General features: G+C 38.2%; 1 protein-coding gene across 1 annotated transcript in view; it reads left to right on the plus strand.

Annotated features, from left to right (window-relative positions):
- Positions 1 to 16,005, plus strand: part of tma16 (translation machinery associated 16 homolog) — a 35,610-nt gene that overhangs the window by 16,701 nt on the left and 2,904 nt on the right. The window contains exons 2-6 of the mRNA XM_078398983.1: positions 2,215 to 2,324; positions 5,628 to 5,665; positions 6,289 to 6,373; positions 9,059 to 9,207; positions 15,508 to 15,550. Coding sequence (XP_078255109.1) covers positions 2,215 to 2,324; positions 5,628 to 5,665; positions 6,289 to 6,373; positions 9,059 to 9,207; positions 15,508 to 15,550 — 425 coding nt within the window. The remainder of the gene's footprint in view (positions 1 to 2,214; positions 2,325 to 5,627; positions 5,666 to 6,288; positions 6,374 to 9,058; positions 9,208 to 15,507; positions 15,551 to 16,005) is intronic.

Raw genomic sequence — 16,005 nt, forward strand, 5'->3', positions numbered from 1 at the left:
CACCACCATCCCCCGTCAATGCTCTCTGAAAAAAAAAACTTGCCCTGCCCATCTCCATGAAACTTTCCCCCTCTCACCTTATAGCTATGGCCTCTAGTGTTGGACATTTCCACCCAGTGGAATAAGGTTCTGACTACCCTCTCTATGCTTCTCACAATGTTACATACCTCAACCTCTGATATTCCAGAGAATATAATCCAAGTCTATCCAACCTCCTCCTGTAGCTGAAACTAATCCAGGCAGCATTCTGGTAAACTTCTGCACCCTCTCTAAAGCATCCACATCTTTCCTGAAATGGGATAACCAGAACTGCATGCATTGTTATATTAGGATATGGATCACTAGGCCAGGCCTTTGGATTGCTAGGCCTGTAAGATGTTCCAGTGTTGTTTCTCCCCTAATCTTTCACTTATAAAACCTTGCTCTGTTGGAGCAGGCTGGCAAGAGTAACAGAAGTTTGAAAACGCACATTTAGTTTCGTTTAGTTTAGAGATACAGCACGTAAACAGGCTCTTTGGCCCTCCGAGTCTGCACTGACCAGTGATCCCCGCACACCAGCACTATCCTACACACATTAGGGACAATTTCCAATTTTACCAAGCCAATTAACCTACAAACCTGTATGTCTTTGGAATATGGGAGGAAACCGGAGCACCCGGAGAAAATACACACAGGTCACTGAGGGAACGTACAAACTCCATACATACAGCACCCCAAGACAGGTTCGAAACTGGGTCTTTGGCTCTGTAAGGCAGCAACTCCACCGCTGCACTGCCATGCTGCCCTAAAGTCCTAAGTCTCATCTTCTACTAGTCCAGCCTATGTAAGATTACTTAGCAGCATTCCATCACTATTTGCTTGACCCCAGATGCAAATAGATTTATAATTGGATTTGAACTCATTGTTTCCTGTTGGTTTGTTATGATTGCACTCTTCCAATGATGTCTAATGTCCTAGGGTTAGTGGCTGCTTCTTTTATGTTACCAGGGACCAATCACATTTACAAGATAAGGCACAAAGTGCTGAAGTAACTCAGTGGATCAGGCGACATTTCTGGAGAACAAGGATAGGTGACATTTTGGGTCGGTACCCTTCTTCAGTCTGAAGAAGAGTCCTGACCAGAAATGTCACGTATCCATGTTCGCTAGAGTTGCTGCCTGACCCATTGAGTTACTCCAGCACTTTGTGTCGGATTTTGTAAACCAGCGTCTACAGTTGCATGAATCCACATTTAAAGCATCCTTGTTTGTCAGCTTCTGTAATGCTGTTAACAATTCATAAGTCAACCAAGGAAGACAAAAAGGGAAATAAAAATCAAAGGATAGCTACTTGAGTACTGTTGAAGAATTGAAAGCACACCAAGAAATTCTATCTGACGAGTCAGACTCCAAACTAGTTTTGCCCAAAAATGACAATGACAGGAATAGGTGTAAAATTCCATGAACGTGAATTAATATTTTACCTATGTTGTAATAACAACACAAGAAGGCAAACCTTAAATTCCAGGAAAATCCAAGAACAATCTGTAAATACCTGCAATCCTAATTATATTGTTAGTGGCTGCATTTTATTGTTGCAAGTTGTGCACAGTAATAACTCAGGAAATTTGTAGCGCAATATTATCCATGCTGATTTATATTCTCCTAATATTGCTTATCGCTTACTTCCCTCTTTGTGTTCAGATTGAAAATGAGAAATAATTGTTACCATTCACTGCGATAACATGATTGTACATGCATTCATCATCGGCCAAATATTGCATTAACTTAAAGGTCAATTAATTGTAATTTCCTCAAACTACTTCGAAACAGAACCAGTAACCTGTCTGTGTTCGATCACTGGCTAATCTTTCTGCTATTTTTGTTGCTTTTAACTAAATGAAGAATGAAGGGAACATCTGTTTCTCATAATGAATCCACTGCACCCAGTTTGATTGCACATTTGGAGTTTGTTCTTGCATTTTGTCATGGCTGGTGGTTTTAGCAACATTGCTGCTGACACTGTCAATGTAGCTTTTATAACGAGAGTAGTTTCTGAATGACACTTTTTTTAAAAGGGACAATAAATAAATACATTTATTGCTTTATTAAGAGTACAGAAAGACTGATGTTTGTTGATTGATAGATTCTACATCTCACGAACTAAGGACAGGAGAATTAAATGTCAAGCAGGACAATGTGATGTTGTTTTTTAAAAATATATATTTTTGTATAGCCTAAAGCACCAAAAACCAAGAAAGGCCCAGAGCAGAAGGTTATCCATCCATACAGCAGAAAGGCTGGCCAGCTTGTACGGGAGACACATAAACAAGAAAAGAAAGATAAGTATGTGGTTGCTCATTGATAGTTGTAGCATTGCACTGTGACACATTTTTCATTTTTCTAATTTAAAGTGCCTTTTCCCTTTCTTTTCCTCTCGCATGTCCGGCTGTTCATTAGTAATGGTCCGCCTTTTTGCTCTGTGTACCGTCTTTATTTAACAGTGTTAATACTGGTGATGGGTCTGTCAGATTTGTCACATTTTACTTTCTATCAATTATCGATAGCATCCATTAGACCAATATTATATTATATGAAAGATAAAATCTTTGCAATTTCATTAGCTTTGTTATAAACTGATTAGTGCCAAGAGCAATGACTAGTTAGCATCAAGTCTGGGTCTAATGGAGCTATTTTTGTACTTAAAACAATTGGATGCGGGGGAATGGTTTCTGTTTTGTGACTGTTAATTGGGTTGACAGCATTCTCAGTACAACCACCACCATGGACTTCAAACGCATGTATTTTGTAATAACTGAGGAAGTACTAAATCTTCAGAGATGCTAACTTTTGGGCACATTTTAAATTAAGGGCTTGTTCAGGTGGACAAAAGATCATGTCATTTTTTTTGCTATTTCTATGTGCAGATTTACTGCCATGTTATCTTGTGAAAAGCAGATGGTCATGAAATATGAGGGGACACTGAGGACCTGGTTAGATTTAATTTTAATGTAGGCTGGACTTGCATAAGAATCATCTTATTTACATCATTCCTGCAGTTTAAATGCTTTTTCATGTTGTATCTTTATCTAGAGGTCTTGCCAGATTTAATGGAGACTCACGATTGACTTGGATTCATTCATTTAGACAGTAGACAATAGGTGCAGGAGTAGGCCATTTGGCCCTTCGAGCCAGCACCACCATTCAATGTGATCATGGCTGATCATTCTCAATCAGTACCCCGTTCCTGCCTTCTCCCCATACCCCCTGACTCCGCCATCCTTAAGAGCTCTATCTGGCTCTCTCTTGAATGCATTCAGAGAATTGGCCTCCACTGCCTTCTGGGGCAGAGAATTCCACAGATTTACAACTCTCTGACTGAAAAAGTTTTTCCTCATCTCCGTTTGAAATAGGCCTACCCCTTATTCTTAAACTGTGGCCCCTGGTTCTGGACTCCCCCAACATTGGGAACATGTTTCCTGCCTCTAACGTGTCCAACCCCGTAATAATCTTATATGTTTCGATACGATCCCCTCTCATCCTTCTAAATTCCAGTGTATACAAGCCTAGTCGCTCCAGTCTTTCAACATACGACAGACCCGCCATTCCGGGAATTAACCTAGTAAACCTACGCTGCACGCCCTCAATAGCAAGAATATCCTTCCTCAAATTTGGAGACCAAAACTGCACACAGTACTTCAGGTACGGTCTCACCAGGGCCCTGTACAACTGCCCTACTTATTTATGGAAATTCAAAATACATTATTTATGGCCATTCAAAATACATTTTCACCATGTAATGTATCAGTGTTATTTGCTAGTTAGCAATAATAAGAATAATTGGGTATATCTTTCAAATAATATTCCCCATTATAGTATTCCTGCTTGCCATGGTCGGGATCCACACCAATGTCCTTCCTGAACAGAACCTACACCTTACTGCCACAGAAGCAAGCCTTTTGCTGGTTCTCATTATCCAACATTCACACACATAGATATTGTATATCCGAACAGATGAATGGGGAGCCTGAATGAATGTTTCCCTGCCAGACCACTCTGTTATGGTCAACTGGGTGAAATTGACATTAATACAATGCAATCTGGTATCTATCTGGTATATTTCGATCAGTACCAATCAATGTACCTATCAATTGTGTCACTCATTGGAGACCTTGTATGTTCTCCCTTGGTAAGCTAAAATCAAATACTATTCAGAACTTTCTTCTGTTGTAAATGCTCAAATCTATGGTCACTATTATGCCAATTAAGATCAATTGTGACTGCTTTCTCATAATGTTCACTGATGTATTCACAAATGAAAAGAAACCTGCTACAGTGTGACTGACCACTGCACCCCTCAGCTTTCGCTATGACTCATAAGCATTCAGACAAGGTGCAGAATTAACATTTTCAACCATGTCAGTAGAGTCAAATTACATGCTTGGTTGGTCGAACTTTTGGCTATGCTGGCCAAGATACCCATCTAAGCTGTTTGTCCACATTTGCCCCATATCCACCTGGCGAGAAATCCCACTAGAAACCAGTTTATTTGTTCACCATATGGAGAGTCCACTGGCTGGCATTTATTGTTCCAGCCTGATTGGGGTCATGCTGAGTGTTGTACTACAGAGATAGTTTGGAGTCAACTGAGCTTTTGCGGTTTGGGAAACCATATGTGGACCAGATTGAGTAAGGATGGCAGATTTCCTTCTGAAGTACATTAGCGAAGTCATACAATCATAAGAGTCATACAGCACAGAAGCAGGCCCTTTGGCCCAACTTGCCCCAGCCGATTAAGGTGCCCCATGAAGGTGCAGCCGATTAAGGTACACGAGCCGTACCTGGCCCATTAAGCCCATATGTCTCTAAACCTTTCCTATCCATGTACCCGTCCAAATGTCTTTTAAATATTATTGTACCTGCCTTAACTACCTCCTCTGACAGCTCATTCCATATATATAACACTATCTGTGTGGGAAAAGTTGCCCGTCAAGTTCCTATTAAATGTTTTCCCTTTCATCTTAAACCTATGTGCTCTCGTTCTTGATTTCATATCCTGAGGAGGAGGGGGGGGGGCTTGTGCATTCATACCATCTATTCCCCTCATGATTTTGTACACTTGTATAAAATTATATCTGAGCCTCCTGTAATTTAAGGAATACAATCCTAGCCTACTCAACTTATCACTATAGTTAAGACCGTTGCATCCTGGTCAATCTTCTCTGCGCCCTTTCCAGCTTAATGTTGTCTTTCCTCTTGCAATGTGAACAAAACTGAACAAAGCACTCCAAGCACAGCCTCACCAATGTTAACATCCCAACTTCTAGACTTATTTCCCAGACAGATAAATGCCAGCATGTTGGAAGTTTTCTTCACCACCCTATCTACCTATGACGCCTCTTTCAGGAGACTATGTACTTGTAGAGTAGATGGATGTAGGAGTAGCGTACTTTCCAAGGTTCTACCTGTCACTGTGAAGGTCCTGCTCTGGTTTGACTTCCCAAAATGCAACATCACACACTTATCTGAATTAAACTCCATCCCTAGACCCAGTTGCCCAATGATTAAGATAATTTGTGACAACGATCTTCGCTGTCTATTTGGCACAAACATTTTATAGGTGACGTTTGAACTTCATTTTCTATCTAGGATAAAGAATGTGAAGGCTGTACGTCTAAATGTTACTGGTAAGATACAAATTATTGTCATTGCTTTTGATTGAAAATGGACCATCATTTACCAATCCTGAGGTCCGCAGGAAACTCAATGGAGATATCTCTTTGCACCAAATGCTTTTTTAGTGCAGTACCATGTAATTTAACAACAAGGCAGATTGTCTTGTCAGAAGGTACAATTTGCACATTAGTTAGACCTGTACACTTTGATTTAATGGGTTTGCTTAGCTGGCTCTTTTCAAAACAAAATTTATTAAAGCTAAAAATGGCATGTTTTGCTTTAGTGTATTGGAGTTAGACTGATGAGCCAAGCCAGCTGATTGAGTCATCCACATTTGGGTGGCATGTTTTTAAATCCTGGTTGCTAGAATCCAGTCCAGCAAATCTACCATTATGAGAATAACAGAAACCTTCCTCTCTCACATTGCTGTGTTAGAGGTCACCACTCTTAAAAATAACAATGTATTCCTGCTAATGTGGTTGAGGGTAGTGTCAATGTGAGTATATTCTGCTGTTTTTGTTGTCAACTTATTAAATACTTTTGTTTATTTTGTAATTAAATTTGGTGTTCAAGGATGCGTAATGTTCAATGCTGAATATTAATCTGCTTTCAAAATTGATATTTTAAAATATAGGTGAGAAACTGCAATGGTTTCAAAGTCATTTGGACTCCAATAAGACTGGGTACAGTAAGCAGGAAGCCTGTGAGATTATAGAAAAGTAAGAAATAATTTTGCAAAAACATTCATATTTCTTGGTATGTTCACAATTTTTATCCCATTGTGGCAAATTCAATTTGCAACTAATTTTCTTTGATAGAACTTTATTTTTGTATACTTAACTAGCTTCCACTTGTTAGGAGTTTTGGAATTCGGGTACAGAAAATTGTTTTAGCAAAGATTTCATGTGGTGGTTTAACTCCTTGTCTTTCACAGGCTTCACTTTTTCCTCACAAAATTAATTTACCAATTTCTGAAATTGGCAGTAGATTCAAATTTATAAAATCATATAAAATTGAACGAGCTTGGAAATTATTATTCTTTTAGCAATAGAGATTGTTTAATTTTGCCTTAATGCAATCCGAGAAATTTAGTTATTCTAAATAATGAGATGACGAAGGACTGGGCTTTACAAGACACAAAATGAAGATGTTTCCCAACCGTAAAACAATGAACATCCATTTGACTTCCCAATCAGTTATCCATTATTAATTGTTCATTTCATTTGATCTGATGGAATTTCCTCTTGTGCTTCAAGATTAATTGCCACTGATATTTAAACAAAGTTCTGGTACCAGATGAGAGACACATCAGGGGAAATTCCTGCACATCATTTTGGAACGTACCCACGGATGATCAAGCTCAATAACCATACACTTCAGATCTAGTTTTGCCTTGTGCTCTGCTGGAAAAGTTGGTAGAGACAATGGTTCACTTGAAGTTGTGCATTGTCATTTCTGGAGCCATCTCAATTATAGTGGCGGCACGGTAGCGCAGCGGTAGAGTTGCTGCTTTACAGCGAATGCAGCGCCGGAGACTCAGGTTCGATCCTGACTACGGGTGCTGCACTGTAAGGAGTTTGTACGTTCTCCCCGTGACCTGCGTGGGTTTTCTCCGAGATCTTCGGTTTCCTCCCTCACTCCAAAGACGTACAGGTATGTAGGTTAATTGGCTGGGTAAATGTAAAAATTGTCCCTAGTGGGTGTAGGATAGTGTTAATGTACGGGGATCGCTGGGCGGCACGGACTTGGAGGGCCGAAAAGGCCTGTTTCCGGCTGTATATATATGATGATGATATGATGATAGTGCGATTTCTCTGTTTGGAAAACGAAAGTTACTAAATAAGCTGTAGTGCACTTTACAATATTCATTTCTGTTTGGGCTAAACCTTCATAAATCTTTCAACTTTGCGCTCCTAAATCATTATCCTCTCCTCTTTCATGGGCTTTCTTTTCATGACCTGATAGGACTTTAACCATTTTGGGGAATAGTGGCTTCAAAAAGTTTAAACTATTCCAACATGAACCCTACTTCAGGTGAACAAGCCAAAGACATTTTTGCTGATCCATTTCCATGATGGCATTTAAATGTGCATAAAAAATTTAGAAAACTGTAGAATGTAAGCATGTGAGAAGTCTCACCAGAAACTTTTTTTTGTTCACAATATGTGGAGTTCACCGGTTGGCATTTTTTTTTCATCCCTGATTGGGATTATGCTGGGTGCTGCATTGCAGAGGGTAGTTAAGCATCAACTGTGCTGCTGTGGTTTTGGAACCATATATTGACTAGACGGAGAAAGGATGGCAGATTTCCTTCCTGAAGTACATTAGTGATGTCGTAGAATCATAAGAGGCAAACAGCACGTAAGCACAACTTGCCCAAGTCGACCATGATGTCCCATCTACACGAGTCCCACCTGCCCTATTAGGCCCATATGTCTCTATAAACGTTTCCTATCCATATACCTGCCAAAATGCCTATTAAATATTGTTATAGTACTTGCCACAACTACCTATTCTGGCTGCTCATTCCATATACCCAACACTGTGTGAAAATGTTGCCGCTCAGGATCCTAATTCCCCAACTCTGGGTAAAAGACACTGTGCTTTTACCCTATCTATTCCCCTCATAGTGTTAAACACCTCTGTAAGATCAATCCTTATCGTCCTGTGCTCCAACCAATAAAGTCCGAGAGTGCACAACCTTTCCCTAAAGCTCAGGCCCTCAAGTTCCAGCAACATCCTCATTAATGAAACAATTGGTGTTTTTTTTCAGTAATCTAATAGTTTTAATTTTATCCCATATTTACTGAATTTGAATTAAATTCCCATTAGCCATATTGAGATTTGAACTAATGTCTTTGGATCAATAATCCTGAATGCTGGATCTTCGCTTCATGTTTCAGTGAACAATGCAGCCATACTATAATACATTGACAATTGTCCTGTGAATGGCCATATTATTAAAGTTCTTTGGTCAACATCGCCGTTCCTTGTTGTGAAACCTGAAATTGCAAGCAAATTACAATTTATAGTTAACTGAATGTGATCTAATTCCAAGTTACTAATCATTTTTATTTTAGCACCAAATTTTCATTTGTTGAAATATTTTAGTGCTGAACGGGAATTGCGAAAGCATTTCCTTTGTTTTATGCAAAAATAGATATTGTCTCATGTCGAATGTCACCTGCTGAATTCTGAGAAGTGTTTCAGTTTTACCTATTATTTTCCACTTGAACCTAGCTCACCAGTTTTTGGAAGTCAAAGGTTTTTAAGCGGGATTATTTGGAATGTCTAGTAGGCGAACCACAACTGTGGTTCTTTTAAAACTAACTACAAATTATAACTCAACGACCTCTAACTTTTATTATGGTTTATGCATAAAGAAATCTACTACTCCATTCCAGGTATTTGCACAGATTTGACACTGAACTGCTCCAAATTGAATTGGCAAATAGCATCAAAAGCAGACAAGGGAGGCAGCACGAAGCTCGTGAAGCCATTCTGAAACAGACCATTGAACGTGAAAGGCTTCAGTATCAAGAAAATGGTTTAGGTGAGAGTGCTTAATACAGTACAATACTAAGTCTTCCAACATATATACTGTTGACATTTTGTGATTTGAAATGTGTTAAGGATGAACAGTAAACAGAGCTCCAATGTTTTAATAACCTGGACTCCAGTAATGAACTGCAAATGTATTGTTGAATTATTTTTGTTACTTTTTTTGAGTTGGGGATCTAATGGAGCTCTGGATGATGATTTTAATCATCATTTTTCTCTGATGCAAAAGGTGTAGGCAGTTCAGCCCCTTACGTCTGTCATGTCAGCATGGCTGATCAAACCCTGAACTTCATTTATTTGAATTTTACTTACCTTTAACATGGAGAGGGTTTGGTTTATCGGTTGAAAGGTACAATACGTGGCTATCACTGGCCGAGATTGACTTAAAGCATGGGACTAAAATAAATAACACAGTTATAACTGTGGTAATTGCTGGTGCTGTTATATGCTGGATAGTTGTATCCACTGCAAATGCCGAGACTGCAGTCCAACTTTACCTTGTGCAGAATTGAACATAAATTTATCACTTTGTTTTAGTTGTATAAGCAGTACTATTAACATGATAAAGAACAGCTCCAACTATCCCCGCTGTTTAAACATTTAGATGCAAACACAGTCTCAAGGCAACTAGGTGAATTTGGTGCTTTTTTCAGAGACCACAGTGGCACAGAGAGATTAAAAATATAAAAAAGCAAACTTGAATTCAGTGCAATTGATCAGCACTATCATCATTCGGGAAAGCCTCTTTTGAATGTTTTACTTTATTTCGTTAATGTTCATAAAATATTTTGGACAAGAAATTAGCCCGAACCCATTTAAAGCTCAGAAATTTTGAAGAAACCAGAGGCTTCCTTGCAATTGTGGCTCTGCCTCATTTTAATAATTGCTAAAGATTTCTGTGTCTGTTGGACTCGGCAACTTGCTTATTTTAGTTGGACCAAATTGGACTAGCTATCTCATTGATTATGAGCCTTGAGAAAGTTCTGGGTGGGAAGCAGAATGGAAGGAGGACTCAACTGATTTATTTCCCCCTCCAATTGGCAAGGTTTGAGAGCACTTCAGGCAAACAAGAATCCTTGGCTTCTTTTGGTTACACATGAAGATAAAATATGTAATGGCCTTTTTCCATATTTTCTCATAGTACAGAAGGAGATCATTCAGCCTATCGGGTCTGTGCTGTCTCCTAAAGCAGTCCCATATGCCAACTAATTTTTCCTGTATTATCTTCTCCACACTTTCTCAACGAATCACTCATACTACACCGTGGTGAATTGACCTGACAACCCACATGTCTTCAGGAGGAAACTAGAGCACCTAAAGGAAACCCAAGTAGTCACGGGGAGACCATCTAAACTCCACACCGCCTGCACCAAAGTTCAGGATTAAACAAAGGTCACAGCCAATATGAGGTTGCCACTCTATAAGCCAAGTTGTTGTGGCATCTTGCCTCTGTTGCCAAGTAGCCAAATTGAATACAGCGCACAACAAAACACCAGGCAATGACTTCTTTAATCACGATTTGTTCAAACAACTCAAAGTTTTACTACGTTGTTTCAAGCAAAACGAGTTAATTCTTTAGTAACTAGTTAATTCTTTAGTTAACTACTTTAGTTAGTTATACAACCTCCAAGACACATTAACGATATTGACATATTACCTGCTCCAGAGCCTGGAGGGGTACAAAGTGGTGAGTTCTTCCAGTCAAGGGCCTGAGTTGACTTGAGATTTCTTATGCAGTTGTTGGTCTCACATGAGGCACCTCCCTATACATTTCCTTGTAAAGTTTCCAGACATTGCTTTGATTTTACAGCTATTTATATGGCTGTAAGTTGACTCCTTTTTCATATATATATATACACGCATACTTGTTTCTTTGAAACTTTCAAATTCCTGTTGGTTTCCATAATCACCTTCGCCACGTGCAATTATCAGTGTTTATCTCATAATTGTCTCGGTGCCAGTGACAGTGGAAGAAAAAGCTGCCTCGGGTGGAAAATTACATCATCTGCTTTTCCATACTGACACTAACCAGATGTTCAAATGTCAGGGAGCTGAAAAAGTGTGAATGATGAGAATTTATTCAGGTGTGAATGTGTTGTATAAATTGGAGATGAGAGGCATGAGGGTGATGGGAAAATTAAGCAGCCCAGTAACTGGTGAAGGGGCAAGAAAACATCTATAGTGTTCTTGCTCCACGCTGACATCATGTAGCTGTAGTTTCACGTTTGGACAAAATAGGACAAATTCCTACTCTTCTTCACCCAGTCGACCTCTTCTGATGTATCAGTGTTGCATCTTCAAAGGTAGTTAATCAGTATAACAAGTTACCTGCTTGCACTCTGGTTTCTTGGGTCCTGGGGTTACTGATGATTTTGTGTTCTTGTTCTATGCCTGTATGAAACTTTGCGAGTCTTCAAGGTGCAACAGAAGTCTTTATTTCAGTAACTCGGTGCTGGCAGCAAGACAACTAAAATGGCTGCAACCACACAATCTGACTGCACACCCCACACTGTGTACAGCCAAGCTAACTATGTACAAAACATCTCCCTTGGTCCTGTGCAGCGCCACCTGCTGCACGGGAGGAGCAACGGGTCCTCCCACCCCACACAGTCCACCAAACATCACAGATGAGGCTAATTTGGGATTATTTTGCAGATGATACAGGAGTGAAGGAGGGTAGGTCGTTTTCAGCAGTCTGCTCCCATTATGTAGATGGCATTTGGGTGATGAGAGAGAAAGGTAGAAAACGATGATCAAAATTTTACTGAATAGGGTGCCTGTCAAAGTTGATTTTAAAAGATTAGCCTGTTTTAAAGTGGATCTGAAATAAAGGCTACTTATAATGTTCAGTGTTTCATGAGTTTTATCCAAATGTTTTCCATTTATTGTAAGTGTTCATTCAATTACATTATTGTTAATTTTCATTTATTTTAAACTGTTCTATAGAGAAGAGTAATACATTAGATATTTGGTATTTGGCAGCTCGTTAACAGCCTGGTTATTAAGTAAAGGAGATTTGAAGAAAACATTAAAACAAAACCTTTCCCTTTTGGTTCTTCATGATGAGGGCTGCCATGTTGGGAGGAGATAAATATTGGTTCCAGCGTAATTGTAGATGCTTTCAAGAAAACAGCATTGCGCCCTGAATCGACAAAAAATAATGTGGAACACCTATTCCTGTTTCAGATTTTCAACATATATGGAATTTTTGTTCTTTAATTAAATTCTGTATTCTCTTTACCCACCATGCTCTTAAAATCCTCCCCCATACGCAGCAATGTAATTGTATTTGCATATATTGTTTACAGGAAGGTTTTCATGCTTCAGTCTTCCACCATTCTACTGATCGAATAGCGGCTTTAGGTGTACGTTATGTCCACCCGAATAAGTGGGTGAAGCTTGGCTGAAGTTGTAAATATGTCCATTTCGGAAATATAGACAAGCATTCATGTACAGCCTTTATCATTTAAAACTTAAATCTGACCTTCAGGGACGAATACAATTTGAATTTATTTTATCAAAAATGTTATTGTTCTTCAAGCTCCTTTTTAAATTAATTTTTTTCTGTCATTTTAGATTTCTTTTGTTACGCACTTTGAGAGATGTGGTTATAGGAATCAGCATGATTGTGTCCTTCAGTTTCCTTTAATGTTTGGCTGATAAGTTCCTTAGTCCCATTCATGTCTTGATGAATCCTTCTTGTTGAAGAATTTTGCTATCAGTTTTTTCCCCATTCTTTCCTGGTGTGTCAGTTCACTTTTTATTTTACCTGCGCTCCCCTGTTGATATAACGTAAGTTACATTTAAGACCAAATATAGTCGAGAATTTAATACCCGACTCAATCAAAATAAATAATTATTAAATATTTTCAATGAGACGTTTTTATTGATCTTTAAGAAATAAAAGCCCGACTTTTCAGTTTGACTTCTTTCATGCACCAGAAATCCCATTGGAAAAATTTTGTAAGTCCAAAGCATGCAGATAACATAATATAAAGAAAGATAATTTTATCCTGTTTATGTCCTTGCATGATCATTTCTAAATATGCATGATTAGATTATTTTTATAGCAGATACGTGTTTTTAATTGACATGATGTTTAAACTATATTTTTATATCTGAACTTTTTAGTTAGATTTGTAATAACATTTCATCTCTCCCACAAACTTGGACAAAGTTCTTTCTAGCTGCCCAAACAGTGTCAGATTTTTCCCCATAAAATAAACATTTATACACTGTGTGGATATTATTTGCTAGAAGTGAAGGTTTGGCTTATGGCAGAATATTATGTCAAGATAATGCATTGGCCAATATTTCTTCAGAATGTACCTGACCTTCAAATTTCAAATGGTCAATATTTGACCTCCATGCCCGCCATTATCTATAATGTCTTGTTATGAGTAAAAATCAAAGACTTTTTCTTATATTCTGGACTCTGTTACCTTAAATTTGCCATCCATTTGCACGAGCAAGCAATTTTTGCTTTGTTTTTTTTTCTATTCTTAGTTCTCCAGAATTTTGATAAAACGTTTAACTTGAAGGTCATTGGAGATGGATTGCAGAAAGGCAACGAAAAACTAGTATGGTGCATTGTGAACCTCAAAACAATATACTTATTATAAACACTATTCCTTGTTGTGAACACACATTCTTTACCCTACCTTGTATGGGGAACGAAGATGAAGTTTGTACTTCTTTGTAATACAAAAGGGTTTAGACAACAATCTCAATCAGCAATGATTGAGTGCTTGCGAAATATATTTATATATGCAAAATAAATATTCCATACTTTGAAATACAATTTATTCCACACTAAAAGCTGCACAGAATATCAGCCATTAAATATTAATAAGCAATCTCCATTTCTGGAGCACTGTGTTTCCTCATTTATTTGAATCATTGGAAAGGGACAGGGATGAGCAATTATCCTTTGAAATGCTGCTTGCCTAATGCACTTACCCATTCGTTTGGTAGCATTAGGGACGTCTAATTTCCGAGTCTTCAAATAAATAGATTGCTTGCATTAACTGCGCATCTGTTAAATGAAGTAGGTTTCTGTCCCAAATTGTAAGGGTGTAAAGGAGCAGCAATATAGGACTAAATCAAAGTAGTTTTATAACCATTGAATGTAATATTTTCTGATGATTCTGGTGCACAGAATTATTAAATTGCTATAAAATATATATTAAATGCGTAGGAATACAAGACCGTACTGACAGTCTCCGTGTTACGTAAGGTTCTGTTTCAGAGAACTCCAAACAGACTTTTTTTTCTGTGAGTCACAAAAGAACAATTGCAATGAGGATTAGTTAACTTAGACAAGTATTTATTATCTTCCCCTGTCGTGTTACAGGGGTACAGAATCAGAATGTGCCACATCCAATGGTTAGTTTTAATAACGTTAATGCATCAACAGATGTTACGTTGTGTGATAAATTGTTAATAAAAGAGATTGCCGTGTCAGTTTCCAAACCAAATCTCTTAGCATTGGCCTCTTGCTGTGAATTTGCAGTTGCCCCCTTAAGGGCTATGCAGCAATATAATAACTGCAGGGAAGTTACATGTCATCAGTTTTTATGTGAAGACTGGGTGTCTTTTGAATTAACTAGCTTCTATCCTTATTTCATAACTCAATAGGATGCTCGTATTTCTGTAACTATCTTTCCTGTCTTGAAAATACTTTAAAAAAAATTATGAGAAAATTTGCATAAAGTCAGATTCTGTAAATCTGGTCTTCCGTAATCCAGGGAACCCCTGCATTATAGAATCTGTATGTTGTACTATAAAATCTAAAAAACCTCACTTGCCTAATTTCTTAAATAATTGTGTTAAGTTTTTTTCGATAATATCTGCTTCCTACATGCTGTGTATTCACCACCATTCCCAGAAAAAAAAGTAAATCCATTTGTGAGCTGTCTTTCTCGTACATATGGTCTTTTATTTCAGATTTTACAATTGGTAATTTTGAACATCTTGTATTCAATTTATTTACTCTTCCAGTATTCTTAATACTTAAGTATTATCTTTCAGTGTTGTTCTCCAGAGTACTCAGAGTGTCAGAGTCATTGCCCTCTTTTGCCCCAAATATGTTAAATGTGTTCATTTGTCTTCTATTCTCCGTCTGTTTCATGCCTGAATATCTTTATTGAAGAATGTTGACCAGAACTGTATAAATATGTTAAGTGTGCAATTTGGCAGTGATTAGTGAATTTGTTCAAACCTTTGACTAAAAGAGAGAAAAAAACCTTGTCAAATATATATACTCAACTTGTTGCATTTATTAATTCTGCAGAGATTCCTGATATTCTCAACATAAAGCATCTGAAATTCTTCAGGTAAGTGTGTACTGAGATTGTTTCCTTCATTTTTTAACCATCACATTTAAAGCTACAACACGTACATTGAGAATGGCTTCAATGATTAGTGACGTGTAAAGTTTGAATTTTAGCCTGGGGTTAAAATTTAGTGGACTGAAGTTTCTTTACTTCCTTTGATACATCTTTTAAGATAATACTGGACCAAGTGGACCCATTGGGCCCAAACCTCTCCTGCATTGGTGCAGCACCCTCTCCCCCCTCTCCCCTCCACCCTCCCCCTCCCCTCTCCCCCCTCTACCCTTCACCAATAGTTTGATGCAGTATTGAGAATGTAGATCATGAAGTGGGGGAGGGGTGTGGCTCAACTATTTTGAGCAATGGGTTTTTAATCTTGGAGAAAATTGTTCATTACTCACCCCATGGAAAAATTGGTTAAAGGATTGTTTTCAGGAACGGAACCCTTCAATAACCAG

Source organism: Rhinoraja longicauda, chromosome 1, assembly GCF_053455715.1.
Source record: "Rhinoraja longicauda isolate Sanriku21f chromosome 1, sRhiLon1.1, whole genome shotgun sequence".
Classification (NCBI taxonomy): domain Eukaryota; kingdom Metazoa; phylum Chordata; class Chondrichthyes; order Rajiformes; family Arhynchobatidae; genus Rhinoraja; species Rhinoraja longicauda.